This window comes from Phyllostomus discolor, chromosome 13 (assembly GCF_004126475.2).
Source record: "Phyllostomus discolor isolate MPI-MPIP mPhyDis1 chromosome 13, mPhyDis1.pri.v3, whole genome shotgun sequence".
Classification (NCBI taxonomy): domain Eukaryota; kingdom Metazoa; phylum Chordata; class Mammalia; order Chiroptera; family Phyllostomidae; genus Phyllostomus; species Phyllostomus discolor.
The window spans coordinates 62,729,503-62,743,183 of NC_040915.2; the positions used below are offsets into that span (position 1 = coordinate 62,729,503).

General features: G+C 57.3%; 2 protein-coding genes and 1 non-coding gene across 4 annotated transcripts; 2 read left to right on the top strand and 1 right to left on the bottom strand.

Annotated features, from left to right (window-relative positions):
* Positions 1-321: 321 nt before the first annotated feature.
* TRMT2A (tRNA methyltransferase 2 homolog A) lies at positions 322-5,483 on the bottom strand. Of its 2 annotated transcripts, none has more exons than XM_028527503.2 (12): positions 5,139-5,483; positions 4,328-4,887; positions 3,962-4,070; positions 3,504-3,685; positions 3,199-3,313; positions 3,001-3,116; positions 2,814-2,925; positions 2,078-2,200; positions 1,798-1,873; positions 1,391-1,507; positions 1,135-1,203; positions 322-1,026 (listed from the first exon to the last, which is right to left on the bottom strand). In XM_028527503.2, exons 1-12 carry the CDS (start codon positions 5,181-5,183, stop codon positions 998-1,000), a joined length of 1,653 nt encoding a protein of 550 aa, XP_028383304.1. In that variant the 5' UTR covers positions 5,184-5,483; the 3' UTR covers positions 322-997. The 2 variants fall into 2 exon arrangements, with proteins under 2 accessions (XP_028383304.1, XP_028383303.1); XM_028527502.2 differs by having other exon boundaries at positions 1,135-1,231; positions 5,139-5,479.
* A 248-nt stretch (positions 5,484-5,731) lies between these two features.
* Positions 5,732-12,655, top strand: RANBP1 (RAN binding protein 1). The gene is made up of 6 exons (XM_028527504.2): positions 5,732-5,887; positions 7,189-7,325; positions 8,823-8,980; positions 10,856-10,984; positions 11,788-11,853; positions 12,397-12,655. Exons 1-6 carry the CDS (start codon positions 5,873-5,875, stop codon positions 12,519-12,521), a joined length of 630 nt encoding a protein of 209 aa, XP_028383305.1. The 5' UTR covers positions 5,732-5,872; the 3' UTR covers positions 12,522-12,655.
* Positions 11,886-12,011, top strand: LOC114510491. Its single transcript, XR_003685669.1, has one exon. It is a non-coding gene; the product is annotated as a small nucleolar RNA SNORA77 (small nucleolar RNA).
* Positions 12,656-13,681: the final 1,026 nt, after the last annotated feature.

Sequence of the window (13,681 nt, forward strand, 5' to 3'; positions counted from 1 at the left end):
GACCATGGGAGATGGGGGGCCTGGTGGACCCTCAGTTTGCCAGAATCTCTGGAGCAATCCTCAACGGGCTAGGGTGTTTGCCTGGACACAAACCCAGGGGTGTCCCTGCCCAGCTTTTCCTTGGTCATCATGCAAGTGCTTTCCTGCAGGGCTAGCTGGGGATAAAAGTTGAGGTTCCTCTCTTTGGTGCACAGGAAGTGGGGTCTAGGCAGGCAAGGCCAGCCCCTTGCCCTGTGCTCCTTATCCCACATACACACTTGGACATTGGCTGTGAAGTCTGACTGCTTTTCCTTGGGCTTAAGCATCAAATACCAAGCTCCACTATAACTTCCATTGTTCAAAGGACCTGGGAGAACCACCCCAAAATCCAGCTCCAGCTGGGTCAATTCTTGGCTATTCCCAGGGCTGAGTCAGAGGCTGAGACTTAAGACTTACCCCAAGTGTACCTTCTGGCTGTCCCTTTGCACCTGCAGTGGGGGAAAGAGGAGCCTGTGTGCCAAAGCCCTGGGTTCTTATCACAGAAACATGGATAGTTCAGCAGTTGTTTATTCTGGCCATTGTGGCCCAACTGGTCCAAAAAGAACAGGTGTGTGTGTAATATGTGTGTCCCCAGGGTACAGGAACTATGGCCCACAGGGACAGGAATGTCCTAGGCAGGACAGCTGGGTCTTAGGCCATGTTGGTTACTGCCCCATGGTGTTTCTGGGTGAGGCAAGGACTTGAGCCACTTGGTGTGTGCCCGTGATGCAGACTGAGCCCTGTTGCGGAAGGGCTGGTTTCCACTGCTCCAGGGCCTAGGAAGGAGGGGACAACCCGGCTTCCTGCTGGGTATCACCAGGGGGCCCTGGTGAGTGCTGGGCAGGAGGGTCCTGGGGCTGCAGGGTCTCTGTGTCATTGGGGTGCTCCACTCTCTCGAACAAGATGAGCATCTCGCAATGTGGGGTCTGCGGGAACAGGTCCACGGCCACAGCCTTGACTGGCCGGAAGGGGGTGCCCTTCACCCGGTTAGATGGAGCTCTGCAGAGGCTATGGTGGGAAGGGAGCAGTCAAGGTCAGCCACATAGCTGGGTCTTCTGTAGCGGGTATGAGGCTGGGTGCTGGCCCCGTTTCACCCCAGACCCCCACCTCACTCACTCGACAAAGTTGCCCATGGCCGCCCGGGGGTTGCAGGAGACATACAGGAGACGCCTGAGATTCTCAGCTCTGCGGATGGCCAGGATCACTTTGGAATCTGAGGAGGCAGATTCCTCAAGAGAGGGTCCCCACCTCAAGGGGAGAATGGAGGCCCAGTGGGTTTGGACATCAGGCCTGAGGCTGCACAGCCTGGGGTGCCACCTGGATGTCATTGCCCTCCTCTTCCCTGTACTACCCCCAAGTGGAGGCTACTCACGCAGGCCAGCACGGGGTGGGTCCAGGATGGCAATGAGCTGCTGGGAGGCCAGTTTGCTCACCAGGGCAGGCACCAGGTCCTCAGCCCTCCCGCAGTGGAACTCGACATTGCTCAACTCTGCAGAAGGCACAGCAACCCTGCTGGGACCTGGGATGCCCGCCCCCACAGGGCCCGCCCAGTGCCCGCTGTCCTGAAGGCCCTAATCAGGGGTGCCTTGGGAAAACATTGGCCAGGTGATGTGCTCGCCCTCCTCTCAGGCAGTCCTGGGCACATATTAGGGGATGTGTTGTGCCTTCTGCACAGTCCCCACCCCCCTTCTTGCCCTAGGAGCTTGTAGGGGGTTCTAGGAGCTGTGCTGAAGTGTACAACAGGGGTGACTGCCTGCTGTGTGGGGCCCCGGCTCTCACCATTGTTGTGGGCATTCACCCGGGCATCTTCCACGGCCTCCTGGCACAGCTCAATCCCCACAACTCGCTTCACCTTCTGAATCAAGGAAAGGGCACAGGCTGACGGTGCCCTGCACTACCCCAGGAGCTTCTTAGGGAGGAGAGTAGCAGGAGGCATTGTGGGGGTGTAGAAGAGGGTATGGGACAGGCTGGGGGTCACTGGGGGGTGTGGCCACGAAGCGGTGCCAACACAAGGGTGGGGTAGGGAGAGGGCATCTTCAGCTGGGGCAGCAGAGCTTACCTGGGCCAGGGCCAGGCCGATGGTGCCGGTGCCACAGCACACATCCAGCACTGCACTCTCCGAGTCCAGCTGGGCCCAGTCCTGGATGACTGTGTAGAGCACCTCAGCAGCCGGGCTGTTCACCTGGAGGGTGGATGAGCATCCCTGCCCAAGTTAGCCTTCCTTCCTGCATCCACAGCCAAGTGCCTTCGTCCCCTGGGGCACTCCCCTGCTCCGAGGCCTGTGGCTTAGTCCCTGGCTCACTTACCCTTTCTAGGTCTGATCCCATCCCTCCCCGCCTCTAACTGCCTAAGGACCCAAGGGCTAGCCCTGCCACTGCCTCACCACCCACAAGATGCTGGGCAACCTCACTCAGGGTCCTGGTTTTAAAAGCCACTCAATGCTGACCCCCTTCCGCCCAACTTACGGTCTTCTAAGTGCTACATATGTGGGATCACACCTCACCCCCCACCCAGCAGCATCAGGCACGAAGACTTCATCAGAGCTCACACCAAGGCCCTAGTGTCACCCCATCTCCCACTGCCCACATGTGCTTTTCCAGCAGGGCTGTCACAAAGGTCCCGTGAGTGCAAGTGACTTCCTGCCTCACTGCCCTTGCAGCTCCCCTGCCTGAGTGCTCTCCCCAAGACATCTGCATGCAGTTTGTCTCCACCCTTGCCCATATCTGCTATGTCCCCGTGTCACATCAGGCCTCCCTCTCTGTATCTTTATGATCCCCTAGGGGACTCTGGGCTACCTGGAAGAAGGCGTGAGGGGAGATCTGGAAGGTCAACCCCAGCAGGTCTTCATGGATGTACCGGTCCCCAGCTACGTGCTCCAGGGGCAGGCCCTCTTGGCTGGGAGTTTTTCTGTGGGTGGTGGGGCCAGTCATTATCATCGGCGATCGAAAGGACCCGCACCATACTCCCATCCCGGCTCCTTACCGCTGCCCCTCCTGCACGAAGTAGAGGCAGGTCACCCCACTGGCTTTGCCCGGCCCCCCTGTGAAGTACTGTGCCAACGAGGCCTTCAGCCCTGCCAGCTCCTCGGGGCTCAGTTTCTGAAGGAGGCAGTAGAAGAGGCCCTGTAAGGCTGTGCTGCATGCAGCCTGTTCCGGCCAGGGCACCCTCCTAAACTGAGACCTGAGGATGGAAGTAGGCAATGGCCATGGCTTGGCCTCGGCGGCTGGTGCGCACGGTCAGCTGCTTCCAGTGGCCTGAGTACGTCTCTGGGTCATATGCCGAATACGGAGTAGACCTGTGGGAGCCATGAGCAGCTCTGAGTCCCCAACATCTGCTGACCAGCCTCTTTACTTTCTTCTTCAGTCACACCCACTGGGCCACAATTGTAGGACCCTCCCCTCCCTCACCACTGGCAGGACCCAGGCTCTTTGTCACCAGACCCTCTCAGAATACCTGGGGCCCTCACCCCAGCCACAAATCCTCACCGGATAAACTCCTGGAAGGCCTTCACGACCTGCTTGGTGGCCTCAGGGATGTGCACGGTGTCAAAGGGGGCCGCAACAGCACATGTCCCGCCCTTGTACTTTCCCAGCCGGCAGCCGACAGTGTTGTCCTCCCCGTCTACCCCGACTCCCACCAGAAACTCACACTTGTTACGATACTCGGTCTGCAGGGCGGGCAGAAGGAGGCAGAGAGACACAGCTGACCTTACCCTGGAGCCCACCACTTGTGCATGGAGGGCACCACAGTGAGAGAGTGAGTGGGTGGGTGATGGCCATGTGTGAGAGGCCCCAGACCCTCCACAGGACATGGCAGTCCTGGGGACAAGGCTGACAACAATGAGCAGTCTCAAGACCAACATGAGTAGTCGATGCAAAGCAGGAGGAGGGATGGGTGAGGACAGCTTCTTTAAGGGCATGGGGTGAAGGTCTGTGGGCCTGACCTGCTGGGGTGACGGCATGATCCCCTCCAGTGGGCAGCAGGCTTTGCTGTGCTTCTGCCTCTGCGAGAGCAGCCAGGGCAGCAGGGCACGGTTGGTTTTCCCAATTTCCCTATGGAGTGAGGTGGGGCCAAGGTTAGACTCGGCCCACTGCCGCCAACCCATCGCTAGGTACTCTCCAAGTGCCCAGGTACTTGGGCCTCTCCCCTTGGGCCTCACTGCCCCCACTGATAACACAGTGGACCTACTGGCTAGCTCCCTAGAGCCTGTGCAGACACCCAGGGTGTCTGTACACAGCACAGGGAGGACTGCGCAAGCATGGAGCTGAACAGAGTTTGGTGTCAAGGGGGTGACTGTGTCCACACTCACTTGGCGAGCTTCTGCAGCACCTGTTCACACTCAAGCCGCTTCCGATCAAGCTGCTCCGCATAGGGCACAGTCCAAAGAGGGGTCACTACATCAGCCACACTTGTGGCTGGTGCCTCACCCTCATCCTCACGCTGTCTCTTCCTGGCCATGGGATCCGCCTTGGGCTTGGCGAGACGCACGCTGAGAGGGCGGCCCTTCCAGAGGGCACCGTGCAGCACACGCAAGGCCTTGTCCCGCTCAGCGGCACTGCGGAATGTCACAAAGGCGCAAGGAGGTTGGCCAAAGAGTTTGGTTTTATGGGGCTGCAGGCCAAAGCGTCCCAGAAAGCGCCGGACATCACTGAAGCTGGCATGGCGTGGCACGTTCTGCAGCTCCAACTTGAAGATCTCAGAAGTGAACAAGTCGTCCCTGATGTAGTTGTAGAGCCCAGGCTGAGGCCCTGACTCAGCAGGTGTCCCAGTCCCCTGTTCTTCCTTCTTCTCCTCGTGAGAGGCTGGGGCTACAGAGATACCCAGGGCACTGCTGCTGTCCTGGCCGCAGCCCTCCATTGTCCCCAGGCTCTGGGTAAAGACAGGCAGGGGCTTGGATGGTGGCTGGACTCCGGGTTCTCACCGCAGCACATCCAGACCTCCAGTAGTGCAACCCACACCCAGCCCCACCCCCTTTCCATCATCCTCAGCTTCCACTCTCTTCCACTCCTATCTCAGCCCTCATCACCAAGAATTCCCCACCACGCCCCCACCTTCATCTCCTCCCATTAAGTCAGCCATCTCTGCCACGCGTCTCTCGCCAGCATCTCCCTTCAATGTACCTCATTGTCGAGCTTGTCATTCATTGTCCCGTCCATCTGCTGCATGGACTGAGAGCCCCACGAGGACCGCCTCGCCCTGGGCCTGGCGCACAGGAAGCTCTCAAAGCGCTGGTTTAGCGCCCCGAGGCCGCCCCCACCCGGCTCCAAGCCGGGGGCGGGGCTGGAACCCTCGGTGCTCAGGTCCCGGTCTCAGACGTAGGGTGCACGGCCCGCCAGCCAGGGGCCCGCGCCAGCCAAACGCCCGGCCGGTCGCTGTCCCGACAGTCAGCGCGTGCACGCCAGGCAGTGCGTCTCTATCATTTTGGCTTCCGATGCGTCATCACTGAGCGCCGGCTCCGACTCCGGCGTCTGGCTGCCACTTTAGCGAGCACAAGGACCGCGCGGGGCCGTGGGGCGGAAGTGCGCGCGAGGGCCGCCGGGAGCGCACGCTTTCCTCACTGCCAGGAGGCCGGGCATGCGCCGCAGGCATTTTGGCGGGAAGCGCGGGGCGGGCCGGACAATGAGAGTGTCCGTTGCTTGAGCCAATAAAGCTGCACTGGTTTTGAATCGCGGCGCGTTTCCCGCCGCCGGGGTCAGGGGTCAGGGTTCGGGTCGCGGGGCGGAGGGAAGAGCGAGCGAGCGGGCGGGCGGGAGGCGCCGGCGCCAGACACAGAGTGAAGGAGCTACGAGTAGCCGCCGAGAGGCCCCGGAGCCAGCAAGGACCAAGCCAGCCGAGCCGCCGCCGCCGCGCCGCCATGGCGGCCACCAAGGTGCGGCTGGGCCCGGGCGGGTACTGGGCGGGGGAAGGGGGCCCGGGGCGGCTATCGGCGGCCACGTGGGCGGCCCGCGCAGCCGCCGCCAACCCCCGCTGGCCTGCGATCTCGCCGCTTGCGGGTCTCCGTTGCGCGTCGCCGTGGCGCGTCTCCATGGCGCAGGGTCGCGTTGTGTGGAGTGCGGCCTGGGGACCTTCGCGGGTGAGACGCACGGGACCTAGGGGCTCGGGCCCGGGGGCTGCGGGGCGCCCGCGCGACCTTGGGGCGGCCCCAATGCTCAAGCTCTCTGGTCTCGTGTTCACTTGACTGCACGCCTAGGACGCAGGGTTGGCGACTGGTTTTCTCCGACTCGGCCCACTTTCGGGCTTTCTAACAAGACCTTGCATCCCTCCTTTCTGTAGTTTGCGCAGCACTTCATTCATTCTGTGCTAGTCTCGAACCGTCACAGGCCTCTGCGGCGGAAGCTCTTGCGTTCCAGCAGGGTCCTGGACGCGCCGACCCAGGGTAGGGGCGGCTTTGTTGGCAGCGGGTGTCTGCTTTGCTGACTTGACTGCGGCGGAGCCGCAGTGCTGTCCCACGAAGGAAAGCAGCGAAGGTCTTATCTTTTCTTTTTCGGCTTGAGTCTGGTAATGAAGTGTCCAGATTTCTTACAGTCTTACAGATTATCAAGCCACGTGTTCTACACGAGTTGAACCTAAAATAATATCCTTTGTGCTTTGTAATTCTCTAACCTGAATTTAATGACTCTTATTTGTACGATTCCTTTGGATTTAATTTCCGAACCAAGATAAAGTTGCTGACAGAACTGTGGTTTCCTTTTAAAAACTGGCAGTCACAACTTTTTCTTCTAGTAAGCAAGTGCACACATTTTTCTCAACCAGTAAAAACTCAAAGGGTTGCTTTTTGACTTAAGGGTAACATTGTCCTCTTCAGTCCATTATGTCTTTTATAGTCTACACTTGGTAGTATTGTTATCCACGTTTTGTAGGTGAGGACAGTGAGGCTCAAGGAAATGGGGCAGTTTCTCCCAGGCCACTGGGTTAGTAGGCTGCTGAGTTTTAGGAGCCCCAGTCAGATGTGATTCATGCATCTGGGGTGGGTGCTGAAGCCCGGTGTGTTTACTGTGCTGGACAGACATGTAGACTTTTCTAGTGTGAAAGGCTGTGACCTTAATTTCTTGCTTTGGGGTGAGGCCATTAGGGACGGCCAGTTAGGGCTGCCCACTGTGGGACCTGGTGAGCCTGGCTTACAGGCCAGGCTCACTGCCTTCCTTCAACTCTGCACACCCCCCTCCACAGGACATCCATGAGGACCACGACACCTCCACCGAGAACGCAGATGAGTCCAACCACGACCCCCAGTTTGAACCCATAGTTTCTCTTCCTGAGCAAGAAATTAAAACGCTGGAAGAAGATGAAGAGGAGCTTTTCAAAATGTAAGCTGATCTTGCTTCAGGAAGAGATCTGTTTGGTTTAAGACGGAAATTGTGGTTTTTATGGGTGCTAAAGTCTTGGCCTGACCTTTAATTGGACTGAGGCTGAAGAAAGGGCCTGGACTTGTGTGATGACTAATCCCATGTGGAAATCAAGGCTTCTGGTAGAGTCCACTCATTAGGTAACTCCTCACCACTGCCCCGCAGCCAGCGCTGTGGAGGACACAGGCACTCCTGCTATCCTGTCGCCGCTCCTCTTCCTGCAGCAGCGTACCACCGCCCCACCAACTCGAGCGGCCTCTTTCCTTCTGTTGAGCTGGGAGTCTCTACCGTTATTGTTATCTTTCATCTTTTACTACTATCTTGGTTTTTTGCCATAGATTGTGGCAGTCTGAAGCTTGTGAACCCCTGATTCATTGTTTTTAATGCATAAAATTGTGCCTAGTGTTACGGAGAAAAGTGGGTGGTGGTGTAGTTACTGAGATTACTTTTTAAAAATTACTCTAAATGTGCATCTTGGCTCCTTCAGTGAGATGCTGTAGGGCCAGTGTTTGTTTTGTTTTGTTGGGGGGCGGGTGGCATTGTTTTGAAGCGGTGCCTACACTAACAATGTGTTATTGAGATGTCTGACAGAGTGGGGTCCTGTGGCCTGTTGGCTAAGCTCGGAATTGCAGGAAATGTTAAAAGTCAGTGGGAATATGTTGTAGTGTTGTCCCTGTTCAAGTTTGTGGGACTCCTTGCCCCCGTTCAGACCTATCCTGGATACTGGGTTATGGTTTAAGTGCTTCGCTCTGGATGGGGCAGGGGAGCAGAAGCCATCACCAACACTGGGCACCCTTAGAGGCAGGAAGCCAGGGAGACCACCTTCCTACAACTCCCAAGGGCCTGGGAAAGGAGAATTACATGGCTGCTCCCCTTTGGTTTCGGAAGATAGTAGGCATCTCCCTGAAGACACTCGTTCTCCAGGGCTCTGCCTGGCCCAGAAATGATGCTGCAGCCGGGGGCTGGCTCCTCCCAAGAGTGAGGACTGCTGGTGGCACTGCTGCTGTCACCTCCTTGTCCCTGTGGGGGTAGAGGTGCTCCTGGTGTCCTGGTCATAGGCCCTTCCTGAGGGAAGAGAGGCCAGCAGGTCTGGCCTTTGCATCCGGGCCCTCAGGGCTCTAGGTCAAAGTCCCTGAGACGTCCTTGTGAGAACACGCTGCCACTGGGGCCCCAGGGCACCAGGAAGCCCCTGCATAGTGTCTGGAGGCATGCTCAACAGGCTCAGGGCAGCTGCTTTGCTGAGGAGTCAGGTCTTTCTGTTAGAAAATGTTCTTTTTGTCAAGTTAAAACTTGGAATTTGCTTCTTCAGTCTTTTGGTAACAGTTTGGCATGTAGTTTTTAGAATATAAAAATACAGTCATTTGTTTAATGCCCAGAAAATAAGTGTTTTTCTCAAGCAAGTGTTTGACTTTTCTGACTTTTTCTGTGTGTCTAAGCTCTTAATGGCTTTTCTTGAAGGCGGGCAAAGCTGTTCCGATTTGCTTCAGAGAACGATCTCCCAGAATGGAAGGAACGAGGCACTGGCGACGTCAAGCTCCTAAAGCATAAGGAAAAAGGGACCATTCGCCTCCTCATGAGGAGGGACAAGACCTTGAAGATATGCGCCAACCATTATAGTAGGTGGCCTCTTGGGTGTGTGTTTTTATTCCGAGTCCCCACATTCTGCATTGGGACAGCTTCAGACCTTGGAGCAGCCTGCTTTCGGGGCTGTGCTGGGAACCCAGGAGCGTACTGGTACATGGGGTACTTGCTCACAGTGTGTTTTTTTAATTTAAAATAGGAAATGAGTTTTCCCAACGTGCCTCAGAACTCAGAGCAGACCTGCAGAGAAGCTAACCGCGCACAGGGGTGTGGAGTCTGGGCAGGCGGGACCAAGGGGGCTGGATGCAGAGCCCCAGTGTGGGCTTGGGACCGGGCTCCGCCTGAGGGCGTGTGAGTGCATCTGTGTGTGCTCGTGTGCATCTGTGTGTGGGGCGCCTGGGCGGCGGCCCTCCCACCCTTCGGTGTGTTCTGTCCCCACATAGTGTCCCCTGAGCGGGATTTGGGATTGGAATGGGGTGGGAGAAGGTGGCTGCTTCTTCACTTAATGTGAAGCTTCACAGGAGCGGGTGGGGCTGCAGGAGGCCCTTGGCACGTGGGATTCCATAGTCCTGGGCTTAGTGGGGTGTGGGGTTTTAGGGTTAGCCATGCAGGGCCCAGGCTGCGACGAGGTGACAGTGAGCTCATCAGTCTTTGGCTGCTGACCTGTCGTGCAGTGCTCTGAGAATATGTGTCTTCGGAAGCTAGTGTGTCCTGGGTTTGGTTCCTGATGCCAGACGGGGCCCCTTGTCTGTCTGTGCCCACGGGGTGAGCGCTGGCGGGAACCAGAGTGGGATGGCCCTCAAGGGTGATGCGGAAGAATGGATGGGCTTGCAGAGGCCCTGCAGGCGGGAGGGTCCTCTCCGTATCACAGTTGCTTCTGCCCTGGTCCTTGCTCACCAGCCCAGTTTGAATTGCTTCCTCAGGGGTCTTTCTGACACCTGTGGTTTTTTTAGAGCCTTGCCAGGTTGCCGGGTCACTTCCATGTGAGTTGCAAGTGGGTTCTGGGCCTGGTGCACACTGTAGGCCCTTGGACTGGGTGTTTGGTGGCAGGAGAAGGCTGTGCACAGCCTGTATGGCACACGGGCTTGTGTGGTGTCCAAGTTGGGACTGGGCAGCTGTGGTGATGGCTGTGCAGTGCCAGAGATCTCCATGCCCCAGAGTCCTCTGCTGCTGGTGTACTGCCAGGCATGGCACTGGGGTGCTTCTGTTCTTTGGGGAGCTGGTCTCCCTTGTTCCCCTTGGGTTTGCATAGAGCCTGAGGAAATGGGGTAGGTTTGCTTATTCCAGACCATCATGGCTGTGTCTTCCATGGCATGTGACCGTGCCACAAAGATCTTGGCGCCCACTCTGGTATCCTTGTCCCTCCCTGCTGGTCTCCCTGGACAGTATGAGGCTATGTTGGTTTGACTGTGCATCTTTCTGGGTGATCACCCTACTTCCCAGCTTCTGGCTGTCTGCTGACCCCCACCTCCCAATGGGCAGGTCCCCAATGGTGTGGCCGAGTGTGGCCACAGCCATGTGGTGGACGCCCTTTGCAGGAAGGGCTGGGTCTGGTTGGCATCATGCCCTCGTCTGACCTGGGTCTGGGGGCTGCCGCTGGAGGCTGGGTATGATCAGCTGCATTGGCTTTGGAGCCCTTGTCTGCATTGGGATTAGAGACCGTCGCTAAGGTGTCTTCACAGTCAAGGAGCAGGCCACCCTGTCCCCAGATTTAGGGTGGTCCTGGTATAAAGAGAATGTGGGCATTTTTAAAAGAGGTTTGGGTAAATTCCAGATTGTCCTAAATCATCCCTGTTTTGACCAAAGTGGGGTGTTGTGTTGGTGGCCAGGACCGCAGCTGTGGTGGGTGGCCAGGGTAGTGAGCTGGCTGCGTGGCAGTGGGCATTGTCCTCACAGGGCTTCTCCTGCAGTTACGCCAATGATGGAGCTGAAGCCAAACGCAGGCAGTGACCGTGCCTGGGTCTGGAACACCCACGCTGACTTTGCTGATGAGCGCCCCAAGCCGGAGCTGCTGGCCATCCGCTTCCTCAACGCTGAGAGTGAGCAGGAGGGTGGGCGGGCCTCTGGGCGGGCCGACTGCTGCCGCCTGTTTTACACTGTAGCGGTGCCATCACTCTTCGGGGAGAGGTGACGGTACCCGGGAAGCTGTTTGGGGGACTGTTTCTGCCCTGTTATCTGGTGGCCCCTCAAGGAAGGGATCTAAGTACAGCCAAGCTGTGTGCCCTCAAGGCCACCTCCAGACCGAGTCCACGAGCAGTGCTCTCCCCTGCTAACTTCAAAGGAGGCTGTGCCAGCTGGTTTTCCCTCACCATCACCTGGGTGCCAGCAGGGCTGTGCTAAGATCCACCTCTCCCCTGCTTGGGTGTCTTTCCAGCCCAGACTGTCAAAAGCTGTGCCCAGTGGGCCCTGGGGGACTTGGGTGGGTGCTGGGGTCCAGCGGCCTAGTAGCTCACCATCCGGTGCTGAGTGGACCTCACTTCTGCTTTAGGAACGGGGCCTGCCCAGCGTCTACTTTCACCGTGAGTGGAGATCAGAGTACCTGAGGAGGAGGGCCCAGGCCCTTGGTTGCATGAAGCCACCACACTGTGCTGCTGTGCCCAAATTGTTACAGAGTCAGATGGAAGGAGACGGCTCAGCACAGCCACTAGCCTCGGCAGGGACCCAGGAGACAGTCACTGCACGGTCTAGGCAGAAGTGGGCCCGGGGCCGCGTTAAATGGCCCAGCTTGTCCTTAGGTCAGAATGGCCGTGAGACGGGCCCTCTGGGTCCTGGCTCTTCACGTTCATTGGGCTTGTCCCCTTCACTGCTCCGGGCTCTGAGGAAGTCTCTCTTCTTTCCACAGATGCACAGAAATTCAAGACAAAGTTTGAAGAGTGCAGGAAAGAGATCGAAGAGAGAGAAAAGAAAGGTGATGCGGTGTTGGTGGGTGGGGGCCTGCTTGCAGACTCACTCTGCACCTGGCTGCAGTCCCAGGCAGGTGCTTTTTTCGTCTGCCACAGAAACATTCCAGAGTGCTGGGACTGCCTTGACCTGTCAAGGGTGACACAGCTGCCCTGGGACACGGTGCTTTCTGGGGAGGGAGCTGGCTGCCCAAGCCCCAAGTGCATGCTCGCTGGTCTGGCCTTGGGGCACTTGGCAGGTGAAGTCACAGTGTCTGACTGGAGCCCTACCGGAGGCTGAATGGGCTTCGAGGGGTTGCTCATGGTCACTTGCTTATTCAGGGCCTGACAGTGGCCGCCATAGCAAGTGATGACCAGACGTGACTGAGCAGACCGACCGAGGTCCCAGGCCCGAGTGTGTGTTTGTTCAGGTGGCTCCGGAGGCACCCGGTAGAACGGCCTGTCCTGTGGGGCGCGTGTTCTGGGCTCACACGTGGCAGGTGCATCTGGCTACAGCGCGGGCTGGGGAGAGCAGTGCTTCTCTGCTTTCTTACTGTGCCCCTGTGTTTTAGGAGGATCGGGCAAAAACGAGAATGCCGAGAAAGTGACTGAAAAGCTAGAAGCGCTTTCAGTGAAGGAGGAGAGCAAGGAGTCCGAAGACGAGGAGACCAAGGAGAAAGCCGAGGAGAAGCAATAAGTCCTCTGCCCTTGTTTTCTGTTCCTTCCTTCCTTTTCCTTTTTTAAAAGAGAATTTGCCCTGGCCCTTTTCGGTTTGTTTTTATTCTGTTTTGTTTTTACAAGGGACTTTATATAAAGAACTGAATTCTAGCATTCAGGTGTTTTTTTTTTTTTTTTCTAAGTTTTTGCCCTATCGAAGATGACTTCAGAAAATCCATTCCCCAGTCATGAAAATGTACTGTGCTGACTTTCTTTTCCATAGTGGAAACACTTATTTATAGTCATCAAAAGTAGTGAATAAACGACACGTTGGAAACCCTCACGGAGGGCAGGACCGTGTGTGCGCCGGCCTGCACTGGCTCCAAGGCGTGGGGTGGCGCTCTGGGTCTGACCCTGCTGGTCATGCTCGTTCTGTCCTGGACTTGGGGCTGCTGTGGGGCAGCTGGGCAGGGAGAGACCAGTGCTGGGTGCTCTGCCTCCTGAAGGCCTGATGTGTCTCTGCCCTGTGGTGAGGAGTGGGAGGCCCTTTTTTCTTTTTTGCCTTTGGGGAAGTGAAAGGGAGACCACCAAATTCCTTGGCTTTGGTACAAGGAGGCCAAGCAGACCTCCATCCAGGCTTTGGCCAAGGCCGTCTGCTCAGCCTGCAGGCAGGGATGGACCAGTCCCACAGCACGCACGTGCAGTTTGTGGCAGTGTGTCAGCAGGGCTCAGCCCCACCACCGCCGTCATCGGAGAAAACCACTCTATCCTCTTTCTCCCGACATCTCCATCTGGGTGGAATCATGGATACCTACAATAGCTCTAAATAAAGGATGCTTTCAAGAATGCAAATGGGTTAGTGCCATTTGGGGGTTTGGCTTGTAGGTGGGGTGCCTCTGTAGACACCCTATGTAGGGGAAAAGGGTTTTCAGTGTGCTGGCAGGCTTTTGAAAGCATGTGGTCTCACCTGTGATGGTGTGTTCCTGGGGAGGTCACCTCTGAGGAGCTGTGTGTGGCCTCCCCACCTTACAGTGGGGGGTGGGGGGGTGGGGAGCAGAGGTGGACCAACCCAGAGTGGGTATTCATGCCTCCTGTGTTTGCCATTAACACCTCCCAGAGGTGCTTCAGTGTGCTGACGTCTGCTAGCAGGGCCCTGTGTGTCCTGTGACATTTGTCCACTTTAAACTGTCTGTGGTCAGT

Coding starts and splice junctions, on each gene's coding strand:
- RANBP1 (XM_028527504.2), top strand. Junction 8,981..10,855: donor GATATGCGCCAACCATTATA/GTAGGTGGCCTC, acceptor CTTCTCCTGCAG/TTACGCCAATGATGGAGCTG. Junction 11,854..12,396: donor CGAAGAGAGAGAAAAGAAAG/GTGATGCGGTGT, acceptor CCTGTGTTTTAG/GAGGATCGGGCAAAAACGAG.
- TRMT2A (XM_028527502.2), bottom strand. CDS start 5,183: ATGCAGCAGATGGACGGGACAATGAATGACAAGCTCGACAATGAG. Junction 2,926..3,000: donor TTCGTGCAGGAGGGGCAGCG/GTAAGGAGCCGG, acceptor CACCACCCACAG/AAAAACTCCCAGCCAAGAGG. Junction 1,027..1,134: donor GCCATGGGCAACTTTGTCGA/GTGAGTGAGGTG, acceptor TTCCCACCATAG/CCTCTGCAGAGCTCCATCTA.